A 25,314-nucleotide genomic window follows, 5' to 3' on the forward strand; every position below is an offset into this window, starting at 1 on the left:
AAGATGCCAGCATGGGAACAGAGGACATCAGAATGGGAGATATGGGAAAGCAAGCTTCTTGCCTTACAGTCACCGAAGTTCCTCATATCATCCTATGCACAGGATGCACTCTTCTTCATGCACAATTCCCATGCCTGAAAGACTGGAAATCCTCATTTTTAAAAGAGCATCTGCTGGGGCTGAACTTGCACAGTAGAAGCCTTGCATGTCCTCATGACCAAAGTTAATGTGGTAAGGAAACAGCCATTTGGTAGCCCTTTTGCCAGAAAAGAACCCCAAGCAGTGCATTTCTGAATGAACAAATGTAAAACCCTGAAGTACAGGATCCAGCTGGGGACAGTAGTTCCAGCAGATTCATTTTTCTCACTGGGGTGACCCTGATAATTAACACGCCCTTTTTCATTATGGTCGTTCCCACAGATTTCAGTAGCAAGTAGCTGCCTATGCTTGGAAGCAGCTGAGCAATAAGGAAGAAAGAGGCCATTTAAATATCAACTGAAAAACAAGAATGGCAAGAGCACCACCTGTGCAAAGACCATGCACAGGCACTACAGGACTGAACACATCATAATACTGCTAAACATACCCCAGATCTGGAGGATGTTCCTCAGTCAGGTACTCAAGGTCAAACTGGAGGAAGCAGGACGGTTGTGAATTTCATGAGAGTTGGAACTGATTAAATACAGCTTTCTGACCTTAATTCTGAGCTCCCAAGAACACTCTCTGACTAGAAATAAGCATTGCCACAGCTTCATCCTAACCTTCAAAAGAAACCTGCGGCAGTTAGTTAATCTCAGCTGAGCAGAATACTAACATCAAGTAAGATTCAGCCTCTGTACCTCTCTCCTGCAAGTTGGATTGGGTTGTTGCTTTCAACTTCTTTGCATAGAAGGGGCAGTTGGTATTTTTTGTGACCTTTAGCTGGCCCCAGCCTCTTCTGTGTACTTGCTTGGAAGCTAAGATGACAGGTTTGTGTGCTATACATCACTTCAAAAAAGGCCTCCAACTGTCAAGAGTCAATTGGCCTGCAGATGACAGTTAAAAAAGTATCTAGTATTTCATGCTGTTTTCTTGACTTTTCCAAAGGTTATCCCATGCGCACTTTGGTATAGGTAGCCTTTCCGGTTGCCTACCAGGGCTGTATAAATGTTTTCTTTGCTTTCACAAGAATACTTCAAGGAATTCTGCACCTCAGGTAACATTTCTCAGAATCCCTTTTAGATAGGCACTGGAACTACTGGGAACAATGTGTGCCACTGTATTACATGACATACATCTTGAATATTAAAAATGGACTTTGGTAATTTTAGGCAGACATACGGCGTATCTTAGTATGGATGGGGAAAAAATAAAGCCCATAGGAAAAAAAAAAGTATGAGAAAGCAGACATTCCTTAGAACTGAGAGACATCAACTATACACACCTGAACAACTAACCATCCATAAAACAACTCTTTAGATCTTGCTACAAATAAAGAAACACAAAACCCACAGCCTTACATAAAACAAATTAAAAAACACCATATTTATCTTGGCTAAGAACACCCCATCCTTCTACGATCTCTGCTCAAGCAGTGGGGAAGGTATACAAGCCACTGATCTACCCACACCTGTTACGTAAAGAAATGACTAAGTGCAGCAAAGGCCAGGCAGCACACTAAACTCTGGAGCAGGGAACTGGGAGTACAGAAATTTGCTTTTCTGACGGAAATAGAGGAGAGGCTGCTTCTTAAGAAAGGGAGAGCCAGGAAAGCTTTTAAGGGCAAGGAGGTTCCGTGTCTCCAAAGAAAGGGTGGGAAATTAGTTCTAACTTCTGAAATAAAACCTGATTTTGCAGGCAAACATTCAGTTTGTTATTAGCTGCTTTTAAGAGCACTCACTCTGAATGACAAATAGGGACCCTTCACAAGAAAGTTTCTATTCAGCAGTTAGACCCTATAAAATTAAAGCAGTGAAAAATGAGCTTCTAGACAAATTAAAACAGGCACAATGCGCAAGGCAGACTTCGCTTCTAACTCCAGAAAGGCAGGAGACACAGTGCTGTTTCTAGCACACAAAGGAGGCCAGGAAACGGGACTGACACCACTCATAGCAGTCCCTATAGGAGCACACAGAGGTAGAAGAAACTTCTTTCCACAGGCTTGTTGAAGTCAAGGTCCAAGTTTGCTTCCTTAAAGCTACAACCCAGGGGATACTTGTCCAACAGACCCAGGCCTGCTGCATTACACTCCAAAACACTCCAGCCCTTTCATGACCTACACCTCCTGTAGCCTGTAACTGAGCTCCAACTTGGATAGGAACAGAATTTCTTTTCCTCATCTGAGCAAACACAGTATTTTTAAGGATACTTCAACAAGCAAAACACATTTTGTTTCACATTTTTGGCTTCCCCCCCCAACAAATGTGCATGCCACAAAAGAAGAAAGTCAGTCATATACAGCTCTGCTGCCTTGCTGCCCACACTGTTTCTGAGTAACTCCCGTCTGTTTACACTGAGGTAGGCATTACCCACTCACACACAGACATGCAGCTTTGCCTTCTCCTTACTTGATTTAAAAGGAAAGGGCTCCCCCACCCCAAGTGAAGCAATAGAAATTAAATAGTTTTGCTGAGCATGTGAGACTGCCCCTAAATATTCAGAATGAATGGGTCAGTCAATACAACACCTATAAGTAAGCAGAGCTGAAGTATTTTGAAAGCAGGAGGGAAGAAACGCTTCTTGTATACAAAACCAGGCAGGTTCAACCAACAAGCAAAGCAGCATAAAATGAAAAGAATCAGATGTTTGGTAATAGCACAAATGGCATGAGGAATGAAGATTTTGCTCCTCTGCCAAATTTCTCTTCTCCTTCTCACATGGAGTCGCATGATTGTTTTGAAAATGTCAAACAATAAACATAAGAGTGATCTAAACGAAACAGCAGCATCCTACTGGATCCTATGTATTCCTTGATATGAGTCCTTGGAGTTACAGGTGGAAAAAAAGCATCTGAGACAGGAAAACTGCACAAAACTCAGAAGACTTATCTACAGGCAGACATGAAAAGACTCATGATGCAGAACAATTATATTGGAAAGCCATTCCAGTAGCAGTGCTTCTGCAGGCACAGTGCTCTGAAGCAGAATTAAATTTTAATTCTGGAATAATTCTATTTTGGACTTTTTTTTTTCCCCCCAAAGAAACATTTCTCATTCTCTTCAGCACCTTCAGTGTTTCTTTCCCTGAAAGATGCTGTCATTTTATAAGAACATTATGAAAATACACTCTCAAATCTTAACTCTTCTTGCCGTAGGTCCTGTGAGGCAGGTTGACACAGCATGACTGGAACCTCTTTGTCCAGAACGCCTCTCTATTTTCATTCTTATTATTGGTTAGATAGCACCAGAATAGCCAGCTGTTGAAGCCTCCTGTGATTGGGGTGATTTCAGCTCTTGCTCACAAGCATTTTCTCTAGCCAGGAAAGGTCATAATTAAAATATTTCAAACCAACACCCCCAAACTTCAATATGAATTTTGGTTTGATTTTAATTACTGCTGTGTGCTTAAAAGAGCTGAGATTTTTGTTTTATCCTTTTTGTTTCTTCTTTTAAAAGACAGGGCAGCAGATTCTCTATGAACTTGGCAACAAAGCATGACATTTGGCCTATAAATACCGACTAGCAGATACTGCTTGAGCACATTTGGAGAAGGTCAGAATCAGTGTAGCACCCTTATGCTACCAGAGCTACTTTCCTAAACCTGTAAACACAAGGCTTTAGTAGAATTACTAATGTGCTATTGTGCTTTCTGCTTCCAGATCACCAGTTTGACTCTTGCTCAGATTAAGCATTAAGAAATTGTTCCCCTTGAATGGTATTTGATATATGAGGAATTTTCAGCAATAAACCCCACTAGTAGGCTTTGCACTACATTAGGGTATACAGCAGGAACCTTTTCTCTCTGTATTCCTATATGCTCATCATTAAGAGAGTCATTTAATGTCAAATGATTCCCACTGAGAAACTCATTGCCGTCACTCAGAATTCATTTTGAAAAGAGCACAGCTTCAGCCCAGTGCACAGCAGCAGCCAAAAGTCATTCCACTACAATACCAGTTATTTGCCAGTATTAGGAGTCACCCATACCCTTGAGACTGGGCAGGTGAAGGTCAAAGCATAAAGGGGAGGGGGGGGGGAAATCCTTCCTTTGGTAAAACATTTGAATGTCATTTTGGGGGAAGAACCCAGCTATTTGAGCTCTAACAAACAGGAAGTTGTGTAGTTGTGTACGTCACAGCTTATGGGGGCCCGATTCCTTGCAGTCTTGAAGTTTCTTGAACTCTTGTCTCCAAAAAATTCAACTGTACTGATTTTTAAACAGGTCTTATTGTTGAGACCATTATCACAGGTCCTCCAGTCTATAGCACTGTCCCTGACGCTTTGGTGCAATGCAACACAAGCTTTGTATGGTACCATGGCACATACCAAGCTGTTTTTGCTCTTCACTTCCACTGACATATTTTCTTAAGAAGCCTAATGAACCCTGGAAAGCTTCTAACAACCCACACATTAACGCTTTCTCTCCAAGATGCTGTTTCTCCAGTAAGCTATCATCAGCAGGGACGTACTAAGGCATTTGGGAATGCCAGAGGTGTGCATGAATGAACACCCATAAATAAGTCAGGTAAGTACTATGTTCTGAAATGACCTAATCAAAAAGGCTGTTCATCTTTGTTTGTATTTGGTTCCAGCATCATGTCTGAACTATGCCTCTGATCCACAACATCTCACTTTGCTCTTTGTTCAACTTTGCTGTATCAAATCAATTCAACTCATTAACTTCATCTACTTTTTCATGTTTTAAAAATCTCAGTGAGTACAGAGATGTACCAGTCACTTCCTCAAATCAAAACCTACCAGAAATCCTGACCAGTATTAGACTGGTAGGATATTAACAGCAGAAGGTTTAAGCTCACAATATGTGGCATTGGTTCGGATGATCCCACTATCAGATTTCTTACAGACTTACTAGCTCTTTGTCCAAACCATGTTATTGTATAAGAGTGCTAGGTATTTGAAATTTCCCCTCTTCACCTTTTTGATTAACAATCATTGCCATAACCCTACCATTGTCCCAAGAATGCTAAAGATGTCCTTAAAACAGCATATTTGCTACCTTCACCTTCCACAGGCAAAAGATAAGAAACATGCAAAAGCTTGCATACGATGAAGGCAAGGAAGCACTGGAGAGGGCAGGCATGCCTGAAGAACTATGAATGCACCCCAGGATGAGCAGTTGGGTCTGGGCGTGTGGACAGGGAGGACAGGAGTGAAACCTCAGGAGAAAGAAGTTAATTAACTGGAGGCAGTCCCACTTTGCAGAGAAGTTTGGCAAATGATGGAAGGGCTGCAGAGATCTCCAATAAAAGCATCCTATTAAAGAATTCAAGCATACACCACCCAGCAATCAGCAAGGAGTGTTATCAGTTCCCCACAGAGAACTCACATTGGAACACTCCAGTGTTTGCTTTCAAATGACAGTGTCATTCAGCATCTTTTTAATCCCCAATTACACAGAAGTCGCATTACCACACCATCTAGAAGTTTCTGTCCAGGTCCAGTCATTTATCAAGCAGGCAACAATTAAAAAGAGAAGGTGCCTCCCACTCCCTTAAGATGTTTATATCCTAAGTGTAAGACAAGAGCAGCAAAATAGATTTCTAGTAGTTGGTTTAATTAATACTCATACTGTCTCCAGTGGTAATGCTGCAAATGAAAGACGATTTTCTTATCTGGAGTTAATATTCCTAAAGAGGAAGAGAAAGATAAGTCTGTCCTGAATATAAAATTGGGCTGCATGATTTTGCAAGTGCAAAGTAAGCAGATGGGCTGGGTGGCAGGAGAGCTGTGTCACTCACTCTGTGGGTACTGTCCAGATAGCACATCAACACTGCTCCCAAGCTCTATGCATCCATCAGAGCTCTATGTTTCCAACTGCAGTACAGCAAGTAAGCTCTTAAATTATCCACAATTGCTTATTTTGTTCGGAGTTTTTCACTGCTTGTTTGTTTGTAAAAGACTAGCTTGGCTGTCTGGGAACAGCTTGGCTGCATCACGGGCTGAGAAACAGAGCCCATCACAGGAGGGGTAGCCCGCAGTGTCAGTTTTAGACAGCAGATGGCCAGGAGTAGAGAAAGCTTCCAAGCACACGGTATGCCAAAACTTCAGCAATTTTCTTTTTGTCAAGCAGCTTCCAGAAACACAAGATGTAGCTGAACCTTTTCACACTGGCCAAGATTAAAATAAGAGAGCATAGTAGCATCCCACAAAATACTATCACTTCCTAAAAATATTTAGGCTGCACGGTCTAAGCGAGATACTGCATGACTACAGCAGCTTGCTCTCCAATATTGGCTAAGGAATTAAAGACACAGAAAACACAACCGCATTTTCAATGTGAGGGCATAAGCAGATCAAGAGCAAGATCTTATTCTACCTCAAAGACACACCTTTGCAAGATGAAAACTGAACAACCGGGTTAAAATGAGGATTCACATTGAAAGCATTTCAAGAAGTTGCCAAAGATACATGTGCTACACATGCAATGAGTAAACAAATATGAGTGAATGTACCCACAAATGTATAGCAGACCTCCCTCTCATAAACACAGGCGATTAAAATAAAAGAAAAAAAAAAAAAGCCATTCTTCTGGCCTTAAAAACACCCAACAACCTGAGTTTTCCAGCTGCCTGACAGCAAGATAAGTAGTTTCATACCTATGAACTGTGAAGGGCTGTAACCCTGCACAATAAATGGATATGGACAAAAAGTGTTCTACCTTTTCCTTTCAGACTGGTGTCTTCAAGAAACATGGACAAGGTGAAAAAGTTGCAGGGGTTGTGCTGCCTCTGTTTTTTTGAAAGGGAAGCCAGGGCAGAAATTAAGTCAAATTTATATTTCACATAAACACTTCCTTTCCTTAACCACCTAAACCCTTTTGTGGAGGCTAAGTCTGTCAAAGAAAGACAAAACTAACAAGACTCATGCAATGAAGATTTGGTTTTGAGAATTTGTACAAGTCCTTCCCCCCATCCTCTTAATAGCTTTACTGGAAAGTTATAAAAATATAAAATGAAACCCCAAAAGACTTACCTACAGATTTCAGAAACTTCTACAAGCTTGTGATGCAGCAAGGCTCTGAGAGTACAGCGCAATAAAAAGCCCTATTTGTCCCTTCCGCCCCAAACATACTTCCAACTCAACAGCCTGCAATTGCAAGTTACAAACTCACAGTAAGTCTCCTGTGTCACAGAAGCTCTGCTCCTTCAATGTCAACCCCACCACTTTTTATCTAACCAGTAGCCTCAGATGTAGAGCTTCACTCAGCTAGGTTTAAGGATTTTACTTGCAGAGGTATGTGCCATCCTGAAACAAGTAAAATCCAAAGTAGCATGTTCTTTGAGAGTTATTTCCAGATACAGCTTCTCCCAAATTCACTGTCCTTCCTTCAAGCAGCTAACTTGCCTTCATTTCTGTGTCCTAACAACCATCTGTCAAGCAAGCTTTTTTAGTTTGAAATAACAGAAGTAAAGCAGGGATTCTACCCAACCCTCATCTGTAAATAGCTCTTCCAAAGGAGAAACATAACAAAACAATAAACAAACCAAAACACACCACCCACCTGCCTGAAGACCAAATTAGTTCAAGTATTCAAAAGCTATGACTAGAAATAGCACTTGAAACAGGAAAAGTATTTTTTTCAAACAGCTATACGTCTGGCCAGGACTTTGGGACTATTGCATAATTCAGTGTTCACAAGTACCACCTAAGAAGTAGCCAAGACCTCCCTCTGAATACTACTTAACAAATTACATTTTCAAGCCAGATACTACTTAAAATCGTACTCCACTGTTCTACTCCCTCTGCAAGTGAGCAAAGGATCTCTCTCTTCCAGTGTAAACGTACAGGAGACTAACTGCTACAAAGTCCTTCCTTCCTACAGTTCTGATTAACGGAAAATGCATGAAATAAGACTCCAACTCCTACAAGGCACAGGGTTCTGTCCTTGATGCCCTGCAGCTCTCGAGACACCAAAAGGACAATTGACATGAAGAGGTCTTAAAGAGCACAAGCAGAGAGGAGAGGTTAAAAAAAGAAAAAAAAAAAAAAGAAAACAAAACAACATAGGCTATTTTCCTGCAGAGCGCACAGCGCTCTGGCACAGTCCATGGCAGTTCACCAACTCATGTAGCCCAAGCCTTGATATCTCAGCTAAAATAACTGAAGGCTCACATGATGTTAAATGTATCTATAGGTGAATTTTCATTGGTAGGTTAGGTTTTGCCATAACAAGCATAAATGTTTCCATCTTCTAGCTGCCATGTTGAACAGATGGGGAGTTGCTCCGATCAACTCAATGACCTTCACTGGAGAGCCCCAACTCTGAATATGATCTGTACAGGGAAGTTACCCTTCCCTACCAGTTGCAAGCAATGAATCCATACACTCACATTCCTACAAACAAGAGCTTAAAATTGATAATAATTTATAAGAAAAGATCAGTAGCTCAGCAGAAACTTACTTCTGAGTAACAAGATGGCATATGAACCAATGGTGGAATTCAGCAGCAAGACTCAGTCCTGACAGTTACCAATCCCGTTGCCCCTTGCACCAGCCAATGTTGAGAAGTTCAAGCAGTAGCGAACAGGAAAAGGAGTTTAAATGTTTGGGCAATAGATTTGTACTGTGCAAAATACACTTGCTTCCACTACAGGCACAACTTACACAGACACAAAATAAGCTGCTTCTTCTCTTCTTTTTAACCTCCTGTATTCAGCAGTGCATTTAACCTTGGAGCTGTCAAGCTCCATCATTAATAATGAGCCATGACAACACTCCAAGTGATCCTTGGAGAACAGACCAATTTTTACTATATGCTATGCAAGGCAAAACACTTATAATATTCCCATGGTACCGTACCTGCTTTGAAAATACACAGTAATGTGGCCATCAAGAGGAGACTACAAGTAAGTACAGAAAAAATAAGCAACTTCCTGATATTTCATCACCTCAAAACACAGAACAAGGAATAAAACATGTAACATCCTAATGTTTCCTTTTTAAACTTAAGCCAGGAGTGAGAAGATTTGTCTCACTGAATGTGCATTTCACACAAACATTTCACAGCCAAGGAACATCTGCATTTGCAACAACCCATGGTGGCTATAGTAGAGAGGGGACCCTGCGGGTCTTGCAGCACCATGCTCAGGGTCCCCTAGCAGAGGAAGACGAACACGGCACAGGAGAACATCCTCTGCCCCAAGCAGCCCCTTCAACATTCTCCGAACAAACATACATGTGCACCCCATACACATGGGGCTGCCAGAAATACAGGAAGAAATTGTAGCTGTGTGAATGACCAACAGTCCTCTACACCAATACCCTAACCATGTTGGCAGGTCTTTAAGAAAGCACAGCACAGGTAAGCATCCTAGTCTTGTTGCCACAACCAATAGCACAATGCATCATTTCCATACTCTGTATGGGCACCACTTTCCTTAAGCTTCAGTTTCAAAAAGTTACTATAAACTAAGGGAGCTTTCAAAAAGCTCTAGAGAGCAGGAAAGCAGCAATATCAGACAGTAGAGGCTTGGCTTTCATTAAGTTGCTAAGTTTGCAGTTTCAGGCTGCAGAAACCAGTCCTAAGCACTTTGAGGAGTTTTAAGTGCTAACACATCTCCCTCTCACTGAACTGCTGTTAAAAACAGAGCCCTCTCTCCTGCAAGACTGGATGGCTCATAGAGAGCCAAAGTCAGAAAATCGCTTGAGTTTTTGCCAACAGTTGAAGCTGAAGAGCCTCTACCACTGAAGTGATAATAGTTACATATAATAATGTGTTTACTGACAATTCTGTTTTCCATTTGGGGATATGACCACCCATACCCCTCTCCACCTGCCCTCCTTCCCCTCTACTCACATCTTTCACATACAGGGTATTTTGCAGCTACTCACATCATACCAGATCACCCCTTCCCCTGAAGCACTCCCAAATCAGCAAGACCTGTGCTATCACCACACAGCACTACCACCATCTCCCATGCAAAACAGTTCTGCTCTTAACAGAGGACTCGCTCTATATTCAAAGAGGTCCCCTAAAATTATAGGGACAATAATTTTCTTTTTAGCATTACAGTTAAAACACCCTCAGCCCTCCACAATACACCCTGTCAGCTTCTCCCACTCCCTGATAATATATTTCCATTTATGTCCCACATCACAGCTCTGAATGTTTAGCAATTCCATTCCATGCTAGCAATATCTGGCAATAAGATCCCTTTAAAAAAGGCTAATTACAGATTCCACTTGAACAGAAATTGGTACTGGGCCAACCTGTAAGCTCTTTAATAAGCTTTCAAACCTCACTCTATGCCAGACAAGACTTTGCTCTCCACTAGGAACTGTGACATACCCCTAAAAGCAAAGGTGGAAAGCTTGCAACTGCAAGAGAACGAAGGAAGGTCACAGCTCTAATTCTTCTTGCAGCACTGCACCTTCTCCATGCAAGTCTTTCCCTGGAGATATGCTGCCTGTGATTCACAAAACAAAACAAGGAAGCCAGTTCAGATACCATGAACATAATGAAAAGTAGTCATAAAAAAAACAGCAGACAGTTCTATTGGACGAGGAACAAAGACCAGTATGACAGTAAATGGGTCAAGGACTCGAAGGACTGATAACATTAAGAATGCGTGGTCATGTGCATGCATGGAGCATGGCATTTCCTGAGAACACTTGTGTGAAGGTGGAGTTCTAGTTTTCAAAAGGATGAAGGAACATAAAGCAAAGTCTCTCAAGCACCTCAGTACCTAGTCCCGTATCAGGACAAATGTTTTCTGCCTATATATGCCAGGCATTGCACAGAAAACAACAATCTCACCTGTGGATGCTCCTCTCCACCTTTGCATTGCTGCCACACTTTTGCTGTCTGGAAGCTGTGCCCACAACACATGGTGAAATCACATTTCAGCCAGACTGGTGTTCTGAAGGGAATTAATGCAAGACTCTGCAGACCACCCTTTGTGCTACCTGCCTGACAACTAGGGTGGAAACTGGAAAGGGTAATTAATAAAACAATGGTCAACATAAAGATAGTCCTGTTTTGAAGACACAATACTAGCACCCAGGAAAACTACGTAACAACTTTCTGTGCAAACTTAGGCAAGTCATCCTTTTTCACTGTGGTCAACGACTATGTGGCATCGCAGGCAGATGTCACACCTGATATAGTAAAATACTCCTGTCAGAGTGGATGACTGCCCAGAAAATCCCATCTGTAATGCATGGGAACCATGCGCACTGTGTACACAGCTGTCAGGAAGTCTCCAACTGGGAACTCAACCCAGAGGCACTTAGAAAAAAAAAAAAAAAAAAAAGAAGAGTTACGAGCATTACACATGTAAAGCATACACATCAATAATGCTTATTTGACAGAGATTAAACCCATGGATATCTGCAACATCCTCAGCTTGTAACATAGCTAAAAGTTTTCCCCACTGGAAAAGGCCACACTAAAAGAATGACTTGCAACAGTACCAGACTTTTCTCCTATATACAGATGAGTGTTTATGAGGCCAGCAGAAACACTCTTGTAAAAGGGCTACACACCTACTCCCTGGACACTATTAAAACACGTTTCTATCGTCTTGAAGGACACCTTTGGGGGCAGGGAAACAGAACCGTGGTACAACTGCAAAGCTTCACACATTGATTTTGAAAGGCAAACCACAAGCCTGGCCACTCCCCAGTCCCCTAAAAGCTGAGAATAAAAAAGCAGCAGGAAAGAAACTATTTTTTTCCAGCCTTATTTCTCTGATGTACCCATGCAGATTTTACTGAACCATTTGCAGTGCTTCCCAACTGAAGACAGATCTAGCAGGAAGAATTTAACCTAGAACCTCAAGACTATCAAAAATACAAGTACCTGAATACAGACTACCATGAGAAGTAAGAAATCCAAGACGTATGTTAATAGATGCTCTAATTATTAACACACGCACACAGAGAGCTTACAGAAGCACCAAGGCATTTGAAATGAAAAGCACTATTCAAATACAGATATTTGCCAGCAGCTGTACCATCACCATATTCTCTAGATAGTGGTTTTCTTTCAGCAGACATCAAGTTAATCCCACAGGACGGTATCAGTCACTTTTATAATAGCTACTGACCTCATTTCTGTGTTTGAGACCTGCCGTAGTGTCATGACTAAATGTAGCAAGCAACAAATCACACTCTGTCAGCAGCCAGTGCCTGTCCTTTCTCTTTTCAAAGCTTTAATTCATTTCTGCATTTTTTAAAGTCATGCTGCTTCAAAACAGCTGATCCAGATGGTGGATATTTGGATTCCAACCTTCTCACATGGTGATGTGACTCAAGAAAATAAAAACTGTTGCTACTTGCTGCTGACCTACTTCATTCTTTGTTTCCTGCCATACATCAGAATAAACAATACAGTTCATTGAACTCACCTTCCACACCTACCCACCACTATATAGCAAATGTAAAATAAAATTAGGAGAGGAAGAAGGGGGAAGGGAAAAAACCCAGCATGATCTAGTGGGGGAAGGAGGGAACAACTCTCACCTCTATCATAGTCATCTTCCTCTACTGCTTTTTCCTGAAGCCTCTGGAGCCATAAGATCAAGGATTTTATCTGTGCAAAGAGAAAAAAGTTAATGATGAAGTTGCATTTTAAAAATACTTGCACTATTAACCTCTACATCATATAAATTTAATAGATTACTAAATCGCTAGAATGGCCTGACTTTGAGAGTTAAGCCCACATTTGTTAAGTGGACAGATCCATTTGGAACTCAGCTGAACTGCGGCTACTTGAGCCAAGCACAGCTTCAGTCCAAATGCATACAGAGAATAACAAACAATATTTCTTGAAAAGCAAAAGAGATCATGTGATTGTAGGATACTTTTTACACTTTGAATAAATCAAAGTACAGGCTATTACAGGATTCTGACAACACAGCATCTACTTCAGATCACATTGTACTCTGCGTGCTCTAGAGACCATTCTAACAATTTTTGCTCCATATGAGTTTTGCACAGAACAAATCCAGAATTTCCATCAGAAAACCATTTTCTTCTGTAAGTAAAAGAAAGAAATATAGCATGAATGTTTTGGGACAGGTATACTCATGGCACAGAAAACTGCGTTCACATGAAGCTTATGAAGTTTATTAAAATATAATTTAGGCTCATCTACCTAATGCTGACATTTACATCTTCAAAAATGTTCACACTGCACATGCTAGATGGGGGGGAGAATCAAACCACCAAGAATACCTGTATCACACACAGAGCACCCTTTCACACCCAAAAAAGAAACTTTTACCACAAAAGAGGTTTTATTTCAAAAGCTACTGCTCATTTTTAACATAAAGGGTTTGGACAAGAGTATTAAATTTACTAAAAGTTTGTAATGGCCTTTAAATACACCCCTGGCTTTACAAGTTTTTACTGCAGAAGAATTTGGTAAGAAGGTAGGTAGTCCTCATTGCCATGCCAGCCACAGCCTAACATGGCTACAGCTACAAGACTGAGAAGTACTTGCTTCTTATTAAATTTACACATGGCCTGTACCAAACATATCATTATTAGCACTGAAAGAGGTAAGCCTGGAAAAACAAGCAGCATACATTCTCATAGCCCAAAGCCTGAAAGTGCTTGGGAAAGCATTTTTCAGCACAAGAAAGTCTATGCTTCAGATATTTTGCATTTACAAGAGATTTCACTCCTCCCTGAAACTCCTTTATATTTAAATCTCTGTATTTAAATTCTAGATTGCATAGAGGAAAAATAGATGAAGCCAGCTAGCAACTTACCACAAACATTAAGTTATCATGACTACACAATCAACACACGAATTAGGTAAGACATTTAAATTAACCGTATCCCTTCTAAATATGGTATGTGAAAGTCAGAAAATAACTAGAAAAAATAAAGCCAGAAAACAATCAAAACCAGGCTATAGGATGCCCCAGAGGGAAAAAGCAAACAACACTGCACAACATTGTAAATACTCCCTTTTCCTCAGGGGTTTATTTTATTTTAGTTTTCACATCCTGAAACTCCAATCTTTTTCTCTGAGACTGGTGAGGAATGTGTAACATATTGAAGGGAGGAGCCATGAATCCTCACCATAAATTATTTTCTGTATGTTATGCCATACTTTTGATAGAGTTTTAAAGAAGCCTGCAGTAGGAATTATTCAAATGACATTTTTCATATATATGATATATAACAACCATCTGCATTGAGAAGTCAGCTTTGCTGCTGTTTGCCATGTTTACTCCATCATTTGCTTGCAGTGGCAGGTCATTTAAAGACTGCTTGGGTACCACAGCCCAGGCATATCCACAGCAAACTGACTGATGCTGTCACAGTATTTTCCATTTGCAGGCTTGTAAGATGTTTGGAGCTCATCTAATCAAAGAGCTGCTTCAGCGTGGCATGTCTTATAACTGTACCAGTGATGGCCACAAGTACAAAAAAAGCATAAGTTTAACAACCTTGGTATTGTCCCCTTTTCTGGACTACAGTTGCTTTTGTTCCTTTCTGAAAGTTTGAGACTTGCTCATTATCATTACAATATGAAGAGGCTTCAAATTAAACATATACAACTGGCTAATCAAGGGCAAAGACATGCAAGGGCACAAATCCCCAATTCTCTGTTCAATGAATTAATGACTACAGAAATAAAAGACAGAAATGTTTCTTTTATACCTATCAAAGAAGCATGATGAATAGATAGAAAAATAATTTCCTATTTTGATTATGGTTTATATTCACAAATTTACAGTGAATTAGTTTCCCAAACTGTCCCAGGCTTTGGGCACATTCTCATTCCAGGCATGAAGCCAAAGAAACTGCTCCATAAAAATGTGTGTGAAGCCTGTACATAAGAGAACCTAGCTTGAGTCCAAGATGCATCCTCTATGGAAAGTAAGTATCAGAGAGCATTTTAAGCCGAGATCAGATGTCAAAACAAAAAACCCAACCAGCCACTTAGGGCACTGTAAACAGAAATGAAATCAAGCCAGTATTTGTCTCCTTATTGCAGGCAAGCTCAAAATAGTTTCCCTCCAACACCCACCCCACCATCCTAAAGACTCTATAACAAAACATAGCTAATCCTTCTTAAAAGTTTCCCTTCCCACAAAAACAAACACAGTGAATGAGACTGCCTGTGTGGTAGATATATACGTGGGTATACACAAATGCAAAAACAAGGACTCCTGACTCAACAGCCCAGTACTCCTCTGGTGTGGAAGGAAAAAAGGTTCAATTCCCAGTTGGAGTTAGAGCAAGGACTTAACCCTCATTTTTCTTCATGTGGGGAGACCACCCATCATCATTAGTTGACAAGTTACTCTCATATGGATGCCTCACTCCAAGAACTTGGCTAAACTTAATGCATTTCTAGTTACGAAGTTTAGTGTTGTTAAATCATGGCGCATCAAGAAAAGAGTTCCTACCACCCTCAAATTTCGTACTACAGATATTCCAAACTGCAGACAAAACAGCCATCTGTGAAAGAAAATGGTATTTGTTGAATTCAGAAACTGATGTGTGACATATCGGAAATAAGAGGATCACAGTTTCAGTCGAACACAGGAATAGGGTACTATGAAAAAATATCACTTTTCTTTTTTTAAAGGACCAAAAAGAAAACCAAACCAGTTCTCACTTTTATTATGCAGAGTGCTACTGTAAACCTTCATGAACAACTGCGATAAAAGCCATTAACATCCCAACTCCTACATCAGCTTTGACTTGGGCTCTATAAATACAAATGTTTTGAGTGCAAGGGAGGAAGCAAAGATGAAGTGAGATTACTAACCTTTAATGTACTACGGTTGCCAAGCAGGCAGTCCTGTAGCACTGGTTCATACTTTTTTATCAAAGTATCCCAGCTATGGTCACTAGCAGTAAAACTGCTTTCATAGCCTGAGGTAACAGAAGAGCCAGCAGATGCTGCATCTGAGGAATCCGCAGAATATGAGTATGTTGCATCTGTATCTGAGAGAGAGACAGTCTCGCAGTCCTGCAGTTTATCGTTCACTGTGGTCTCATTTTCATACGCCAAATCCTCACAGGGCCTAGAGAAGCAATGTAAAGCTCCCAAGTGCTCATGAGCGTGCATCATCTCTTCTGGCTTCTGTAGATTTCCTGCAGTGCTGGGATGTCGAACATACTCAGTTTCCTCAACAGTTGACTTGCCTTCAGAATCTCTTGCTACAGATGCTGAGTTCAGGGAGAGCTGTATGAAACTGAAACTTGAACTAAAGCTATCATGTGCCCCAACAGAATGAGAAATGACATCTCTGGTTTGATATTCACAGCTGTTACTCACTTCTGTCTGATCCAAAGCACACATGTTTGCAGGCTTGATCACTTTAGCACCATCACTTTTCTGCTGTGTAGAGCATACAGCAGAAACATCTCCTTTGTTTGTTGCTGCAGTGGAGTAAACAATTATTGCTGTGTTTTCTGACTGTGGACTCTTGCAACATGGAAGATTTTTGTGGCATCCTGGCATATTTCCAGTAGCGGACAACACTGTTACCCCATTAGCAGGAGCTACAGAACTACAGCATGAGAACTCAAGGTTACTTTGGCATTGTCTGCATACAGAGCAGCTCTCAAGGTGGTCACAGTGCTGCTTGCCATGCCTGAGCTCTTCTGGGCTGAATGGTTTGCAGGCACTCAGGGACTGAAAATCTACCTGTCGCTGAGCTTCTGACCTCATGTATCCAGGTCTTTTTGCCAGCTTCTTTTTACAAAGAGAGCCTGCAGGCATGACGTGCTCCTGAACATCTGGGGGAGGGAAAAAAAGTCATTAAAGTGTTTCCACAGTTTCCTAGGCTTAACATATTGCAGCATCTGAAAATAATCATTTCAGGAATTTCACACTGTGCATTGCTTTCTGTTTCAACAGAACAAAGACACTGACCATAATGCTGGTAGAGGAGAAAAGGTGTTGCCAGAGAATGCTGTGTATATTCATTCACTTTCTAAAGAGTTTGCACCTGCTTTTAAGCAAACTCACTAATGTAACTGGGACACAAACCTGGGTACAATGAATTGCATCATCTTCCCTATTCATAGCACCACTCTTACGCTTTTTCATTCTCAATTTGCTTAGCAGCACAGTAAAGCACAGTCCTGGTCAAAGTCCCCCTGATCCAGAATGATTTTCAGACTTACGAGGACATCTAGGATAGGACTGAATTTTCACCAAAAAGATGAGAACCATGCAAAGAAATTTTGTGCATAATCTGTTGTTACTCACATCCAGTTTCTTGTGTTCATATCCATGTGTTATCAGTATGAGCAAATGACTCAGATTCTGCTCCCAGAACAGATACAACTCTGTAACAGTCTGCAGCTGCAGATGTTAGTCTAATGAGATATTTTACACATTGTCATGTAGCTTTACTGTACTACCTATTGTTCAAAATATAATGTTAATGGAAAAGGTTTGCACACAGGACCATTGGTACTAGAAAACTAATGCCACCATATAATTGGTAGCATTACTGCAGTATTGATATCATTAAGAAAAAAGCTCAATAGCTCAATTTCCCCACACAGACCTTACTTACATAGGTGAAAAGATAGATTTACTGTTTGCAGAGCAGAATAGAAAGAAGCAAGATAAAAATAAAAAATTAATTAAAAAAAAACAAAAAACAGAAAACAAAAACACCACACACCAAACATTAAAAGTGGGACATCAGAATGTGGTATCTGGTCTTTGTTTTCTGCATATATCTAGTAGAAAAAAAATATGGGTGAAAAATTACATGGTGACTACTTTCAAATTCGCATGGATTTACTGCTGCTAGTCAAAAAGTATTCCATTCATCTGTCCTGCACACAATCAATGAGAACACAAGCTCTACACCATGATCCGTTTTGCAATACAAAAACATATTGACTGGACCTATTTACCAGAATCACCCTTCAAAGAGATCTAGTGACTACCTGAATCATGCCTTCAATTACCTGCCCCATGGAAACGGAATCAATTGCCCAAAGCTCAGGTGACAGAAACATTCTCATCACCCACACAGGGCTCTTCCAAAAACACAAGTTTCCAATTTTTTTCTTTACATGCAATAAATTTAATATTCATCTCTAATTACAACCCTTTGACAATTTTTACATTGATATATATGCATGTAATCTAAACCCCTCAAAAACTCCTAACACAGGTTTCATACACACCTCAATACAATGACATCCTATATAAAAACTTAAGCATTGGACCTGAAACTTCCCAGAAGAATTTTTCCAACATTCACTACACTTTCTCCAAATAACCTTCAACAAAAGCAATTTATACATTTTCCGCATCCTACAACAGTGGCACATCTCACCATGTGACTACAGTTAAGCTTCTGTATTCTGCTTCCTACCACCATAAATTAGAATACCCCAGCTGCCTCTTACATTGCCTTTTGTCAGAGGAAAAAGCATCACAGAAATCAGAAATAAAAAGGTCAGGGAGTCCATCAGCCTGCCTCCTATAAAAAGACACTGAAATACTGTACTGGGAGTAATTTAATCGAAGTCTTAACAAATAGGAACTGCTTTTGGAGTAAGGGAACAAAAATTGAACAAAATGTTCTTTAGAATTTAATTCTTTTAATTTATATACAGAATAACAGCCTAAGTTTCCTTTCAGCAGAAGAAATCAGTCATGCAGAAAAGTCATTCTAAGACTGGATATACTTTATCACCACTTACAAAGACCAGTCACAGGCCTCATCTGTAGAAACGGAAAAGGTTCTTTGGTTTAATTAAAATCAGCTTAAAATTGTTCTCACTAAATCACTATGAATTTCTAAAGCAGACAGATAATCACAGCTCTTTAAACACCAAATTTAAACTAAGCTAATGTAAGTAAGGTTTAAATTGGCCAAAGCATAGATATTCACACAAAGTGAAATGGATGCGACTCTACAAATTCTTGGAGCCAAAGTGGTACAGTTGCAGTACTTTGAACTAGTCCATGCAAAACTCACCCACTTCGGTGCTCCTCTAGACAGGTTTACCATTCAGCTCCTTTACAGACTCCAGGTATGCTTTCTGGCAAGTCCAGCAGCACAAATCCTTCACCTGGCTACCAGACCAAAATTACAGGCCAAGCCACAGGCTGTTCAGCAGATGTTACGAGTAGAGGGCTGCACGTCCTAAGCCCCAGAACAACTGCATCTGAGCTGGTCAGAGCTGCACTCTGCATAAGCCAGAGAAGGAGGGAACAGACACAGAGCTGGGACCAGCACCTCAACACGAACACACACACCTTCCCCAAGGGATGATGGAGGGAGAAGGTGGCCACAACCTGATCCCTGATTCCAGCCAGAGAACAGTCGTAGTACCCTCAGCCACCCTGAAACCCAGCCAGGATGCTACTATGGCTTTGGGTACCCTGTGTGCTCTTTACCCTTCTGCCATATCTCTTTTTTGAAGATCAGAACAATTTCAGTTGTTTATCATCATGTATCTGAAATTAGTTACAGAAACTTTGGTTTTCTGCATAGACTTCCAACCATAGCTTGCTTTGTTTGCACATCAGATACAGAAACTCCACTGAACTAATTCAGCTAGATTACTAAAGAAAAGCAGGCCTCAAATTTTTCTTGCAATTCCCTCAGTTTCAAGCACAACAAATAACTGATGGCAATTAACTTCAAGGCTATCAACACAGATCCCTGGCAGTATCTTGACAGTGAAGTAACTGAAGGAAATTAAAATACTCCAACATTACAACATGCAACACATTGTATGACGCATGCACCTGGGAAAGAGTCACAAACAGAAGAGAAGGGCCTTTCAATTATAATACTACAAACTAATTTTTAATATGTTACAATCTAGAAGATGATGGAGTGTATATTCTAATGTCAGACTACACAAATTGCTTCAAATACAAATTTTGAAAGCCCAGAAATAATTAAAATAGCTTTTTCACCATAACAAACTTTCCTAGCGACCAGCATTTCATAAGATCTAACAGCTCAGAGCCAAAGCACAGTGGACAGGGAAAGGGGGAAGCCTATTGTAAAGCAAGGCTTGACCAGCAATGTTGTTCACAGCTGTACCAGTAATCAGAAAGAGGGAGAGGTAAAGCCAAAGAATGTTTTCCACTCTGCTCAGTGGGAAATTGGGTACAGTGGGAATGACCACAATAGTGGCAGTTCAATTTTCTCACCAAAGGCTCCAGTATCATTTGTGGACAGACAGGTTTAACTACCTTACATATTTATGAAGTCCAATAGGATTTTATAGATCAGCACAGAAACTCCGAAGCAACTATCTCCCCAACCCTGCTTTAAAGACACAATGCAAAATGCTTGCAAGCTCATTAAGTCCTCCCTGAAAATAACTGAGAAATTATACGTACAGTTTTAAAGAGAGCTCAAGTATATGAATACACCTATATTAAACACAGTTTATTTTTATTAGAATAACAAATTCACCTTCAGAGCATTGGTAGGTGGTAACTGTGGTGTGGAAGGAAAGACACTTGGTCATATTCAAATCCTACTATCAAAGCACTGCTCCAAGCCATTTATGTAGTGCTCCTTCTGTTAGGGAAGCCTTAAACATCTGCATAAAACTGTATGCCAACAAAGTGAGATGACAATATTCATCATTTACAAATATAGACACACAAACATTTAACATACCAGTAAAAAAATAATCTCCCAGGGATTATTTGATCTGGCATGACAATAACCATTACTGTTCAGTTCCTACATCATTAAAATATATAAAATGTTTCAGGTTCCCAATTAGTTATATTTTAATTCATTTGCTGAATTTCAAAGATACCACCAACTCTTCAAAATAAGATGGCACTGATCTCAACACAGCCTATGTTAAAACAAACCACCACCGTCGCCTTACACAGGTAAACTTCCAAAGAAAGTTACTTCTCAATAAAGATTTTCATAACTCTTAAAAAGCAAAGGTCTCAGACAACTTTTTGACCTTACTAATGGAATGTTAACAATGCTTTATCTAGCATTTTATAAAGTGTATCTACAGAACAGAAGCAACGGCTGAGCTACATTACATTTGATACCATTTGCAAATTATTTCCCCACTAAGAGTTCCTGTGATTCCTAAGGTCACAGACTGGGTTCAGTTATTCAACTGCTAAATTTCCAAGACAGCACATACACGATATTTTCTGAAGTCATTAAATGCACGTTAGTTTCCATTCTTCATTAAAAACTCTTCAGAGTTGTGCATTTTAGAAGTCAAAGTGCTCTTCCATAGCCAGTGTTTAAATAATTGTGTTTGTATTGACACACTCCCATAACACACGTCATTGAGTTGTTACATTTGAGCCACTTACCTCCTTAGCACAACTCATTTTATGCTATGATGAAATTACTGCACCTCTCACTACAGTAAGAATCACATTAGCTGATACCAGTTACAATATGCCATAAACTTCTTTTTTCCCCCTTCAGGAAAAATGGTTTTAAACACAGGTTTGCCTAAACACTAAGAAACAAAAAAAAAAAAGAAAAATAGCTGTTAAAAAGCAAGCTGATAAATATCAAAAGCTTCCCATATCAGTAATAATCACCTATTTAGTCAGGGGGAATAAAGAATTTGCTTAATTACATACTGTAATTGTGCTTGATACTACTAAGACTTTAAAACACATCTGCATCATCAGTATTCAGCAGGGCACTGACTGCACATAAAGCAGGCTTTTTTCTCAAGCAAGTGCCTTGCTGAATCAGGGCCTAAGCACCTTGATGTGACAGAAAGAACAGAAATATGCCTTTCTGATCTTTTCAAATTTAAAAATACAAGTAGCCAGCTTATGAAAGCATGCAGTCACAATGTAAAGGCCTATTTGATAACTAATCAACACCCTATGGCTGGCAATCTGAGACCTAAGGCTTGGCTATTATAGGAAATTGCATTCCTCTAAGCTGAATGAAAATTACACCTCCCAACTTCTTCACTGTGGCATTACAAGGAAACACATTTCATTGGCCAGAAAAGTAACTGGCCAGATTTACTCTAGAACAGCCAGGTGACTCTGCTGTCCCAATTAAGCAGGAACACTTAGATCACAGAATCATAGAATGGTTTGAATTGGAAAGGACCTTAAAGATCATCTAGTTCCAGACAGTGGACCCCCTGATGTACAATAAAACACCCTGGGGGAGAACACAAGCAGGTCTGGAAAAACAAGCCAGTACCAGCACTGGACTCCTTCAGCACACTCAGTAACAGAAGACTTTTAACTTCCTCAAAAATATCCAGCCGAATTTGTTTTAAACCTCTGAGCATAATTATTTTTAACTTACAGTTCAGTAATTGAGACTATTATCCACTTTCCAAAGAAGCAGAAGGACACACAAATTGCAAACCTAGCAAGAATTCTCACAATAGAGAACCAATGCTTATTTTTACACAAATGTCTCAAGCATAGAGATGTTCTGGTTCTTTCAGTCAAGATCTGAAAACAGTTTTAAATGTTACACAGGAACAGGGGAACAAGGATTTTTAATAGAAATGGTGAAGTTTGCTTAGGTCCTAAATTAATTTGCAAACAACACAATGGGCTTGCAGTCATCTCCCATAGAAGTACTTCGCCAAATATGCATGTAACTATGAAATCAGTACACAGCAGTCCTTTCAAGAACGGTCTGTTTAACACACCACACTTCTCTTTCATCACTCTGTCTACAGAATGACAGTGTGGATTCCCACCACTTCTGCTCAGTCAGATCATCTACAGCAAGACTCTAATATAAAACTCGTCAGGGGGAGAGAGAAATTTAAAAAAGTGAAGTGTGAGAGCACATTGACAGCAGTCAATTTCTAATTCAAGCACAGTTTGAGTTCTCCAGCTTGGAGATTTGAATTTTTAATTTCACCAAGAGAGTGGGTTCCAAATTAAGCAGCTGATGCAAAGTCAGTCTGAAACCAGAATTGAGCTTACTGAAATAGAAAGTAATTTTCTCTTAACAGCTCAGTAGTGATCACACCTAATGAAAATAAAACAATGTGGCAGTTCCTATATTGCCAAGGGTGAGGAGTCAGAATGCTTTTAGCTTTACAATTTAATATCGAAGAACCAGGACAAATGCTCCTCCTTTGCCTGCTGAAGGAAGTTTACCTTACATCACCAGTCACGCTTGTCAGGATGCGGTGTCAATGCTGTCTAGACAGCAACAGGGATGGAATGGACTTCCAGACACCAGGAAAGCTGAGCAATAACTTCCCACAGAAAGCACAGCACCTCAGGATGCAGCCTGAATACAAGACACTGCTTAAGCCAGGCATGTACAGAAACTGCAATTACAGCAATGCATGTCACAGAGCCCACATGCAGCGAGGAGGCAGGCAAATGAGCAGCACCAGTCTCTCACACTGCTCCCCCAGAAAGAAACTCTTAGGGCTTTGCATGAATCACTGCAACTCTTCATGCTCCCACCAAATTTCTGTAGTCTTGATATCCTCCACTCTCCGCTGCAGCGATTGTGGATTGTGTTTCTGCTGGCTAACAATTAATCACCACACTGAGTGGCAAGATAATTCTCAGCTGAACTCATGAGGCACAGACTGCAACACTGCTCTCCTATCCTCAAAAACTACACAGACAACTTCAGTAATACATGTCCTTGATAAAGGCCAGCGGTACTTTGCATCATCAGTCGATGTCATAGCCTGCAATGAGTCAACCTTCATGCTCCAGCAAGCTCAGTGCAGTTCCCTTAGAGACCTACACTGGTAAGCAGGAAAGCAGCACACAATATCCCTTTTGAGGCAAGAATATGGCTTGACCTTTACAACTCGTACCCATGGCAGTAAACAGACAAAACAGAAACAAAAGATTTGTTTTATGGTGCCCGGGACCAAAAAAGCAAAGACATCAGTTATATCATTTTCCTCTAGCATAGAGGAGAAAACAAAATGGTTCAGGTGCAATTCTGGAATTACCGTGTGAACAAGTGTCGTGGTTTAAACCCAGTCAGGTAACTCGTTCACTCACTCCTCCCTACTCCCGGAGGGATGGAGAGGAGAATCAAAAGAATGCAACTCCCACAGGTTGTGATAAGAACAGTTTAGTAACTAAGGTATAACACAAATCACTGCTGCTACCACCAATAATAATACTGATAAAGGAAATAACAAGCGAAGAGAATACAACACCTCACCACCAGCCAACCGATAACTCCCCCCCCCCCCCCCCCCAGCCAGACCAAGTACCAACCGATACCTCCTCCAACCCCGCAGTGCCCCAGCCCTCCCGGCTAACTCCCAGTTACATCCTGGGCATGACGTGCTGTGGTATGGAATACCTCTTTGGTCAGTTTGGGTCAGGTGTCCTGTCTCTGCTTCCTCCTGCCTTCCCCTCTTCCCTGGCAGAGCATGAGGCTCACAAAGTCCTTGGCCAAACCAAAACATCGTTATCCACTCTGTTCCCAGGTCGAAAGTCAAAACACAGCACTACACCAGCTACTAAGGAGGAGAAACATGACTGCTACTGCTGAACCCAGGACAACAAGCTTTGGGAGAAGTACTATAGTCGATGTTGCTGAAACTGCAGCAGACTACTAACCATTGGCAAGAACACTTGTCTTCTAGCAGGTAACACAGCTGCTTATAAATAAGGTGGCACAGAAGTCTCTCTGCTTAGCTCAAGTTACACCACCAACAAAAAATTAACAGTCCAGGAAAGAACATACTTTCTCTCTACAAGGTAACTGCATTGAATTACAGAATTTACCAATGTGGCAGCACAGAATGATAATTGTCATTGATACAGAGGATGAGAAGACCTCACAGAAAATGCTGAAGAGCACTCAAAGAAGGCACCTGCCAGTGCTAGACATCTAGCAGTCCACATCTCCCCACATAAGAGCCCTGGCATTAGTGGTCAAACTTGGTATTTCCTACCCACATCACCAGGTACTGCAGGAACACTGCCTTCAAAGCCAGACTCCTGGGGATCCCCAAGAGTCACCCAACACACCTCACACCACAACTGGAAACTAACAACTCAAGAGGACCAAAGCCCTGTCTTCCCACACATCCAAAAGCCATGCCCACTGTGGGAGGACATCATCAACACCAACAGATCTACTTTCACTGTCACTTGTATCCATTCCAATTCTGCACGCTTTCCACCACTCCCATCAAACCCTGACTTCTTTTTCACCAGCTTCCCTTGCATTTTTTATTCCCAATTAGTCTCACAAACCAATTGCGTATTTAT

The 25,314-nt window shown here is 40.7% G+C and overlaps 1 protein-coding gene across 3 annotated transcripts in view; it reads right to left on the reverse strand.

Annotated features, from left to right (window-relative positions):
• DISC1 (DISC1 scaffold protein) overlaps positions 1-25,314 on the reverse strand; it is a 202,941-nt gene that overhangs the window by 166,925 nt on the left and 10,702 nt on the right. For all 3 annotated transcript variants that reach the window (XR_009969083.1, XM_062641772.1, XM_062641771.1), the window contains exons 2-3: positions 15,892-16,868; positions 12,621-12,690 (exon numbers count right to left, since the gene is read on the reverse strand). Coding sequence is in view for 2 of the 3 variants with exons in the window: in XM_062641772.1 (XP_062497756.1) it covers positions 12,621-12,690; positions 15,892-16,868 (1,047 nt within the window). In the remaining variant the exon portion in view is untranslated. The remainder of the gene's footprint in view (positions 1-12,620; positions 12,691-15,891; positions 16,869-25,314) is intronic.

This window comes from Pezoporus occidentalis, unplaced genomic scaffold (genome assembly GCF_034315485.1).
Source record: "Pezoporus occidentalis ecotype Australia unplaced genomic scaffold, CSIRO_AGI_Poc_V1 ctg7, whole genome shotgun sequence".
Lineage (NCBI taxonomy): Eukaryota > Metazoa > Chordata > Aves > Psittaciformes > Psittacidae > Pezoporus > Pezoporus occidentalis.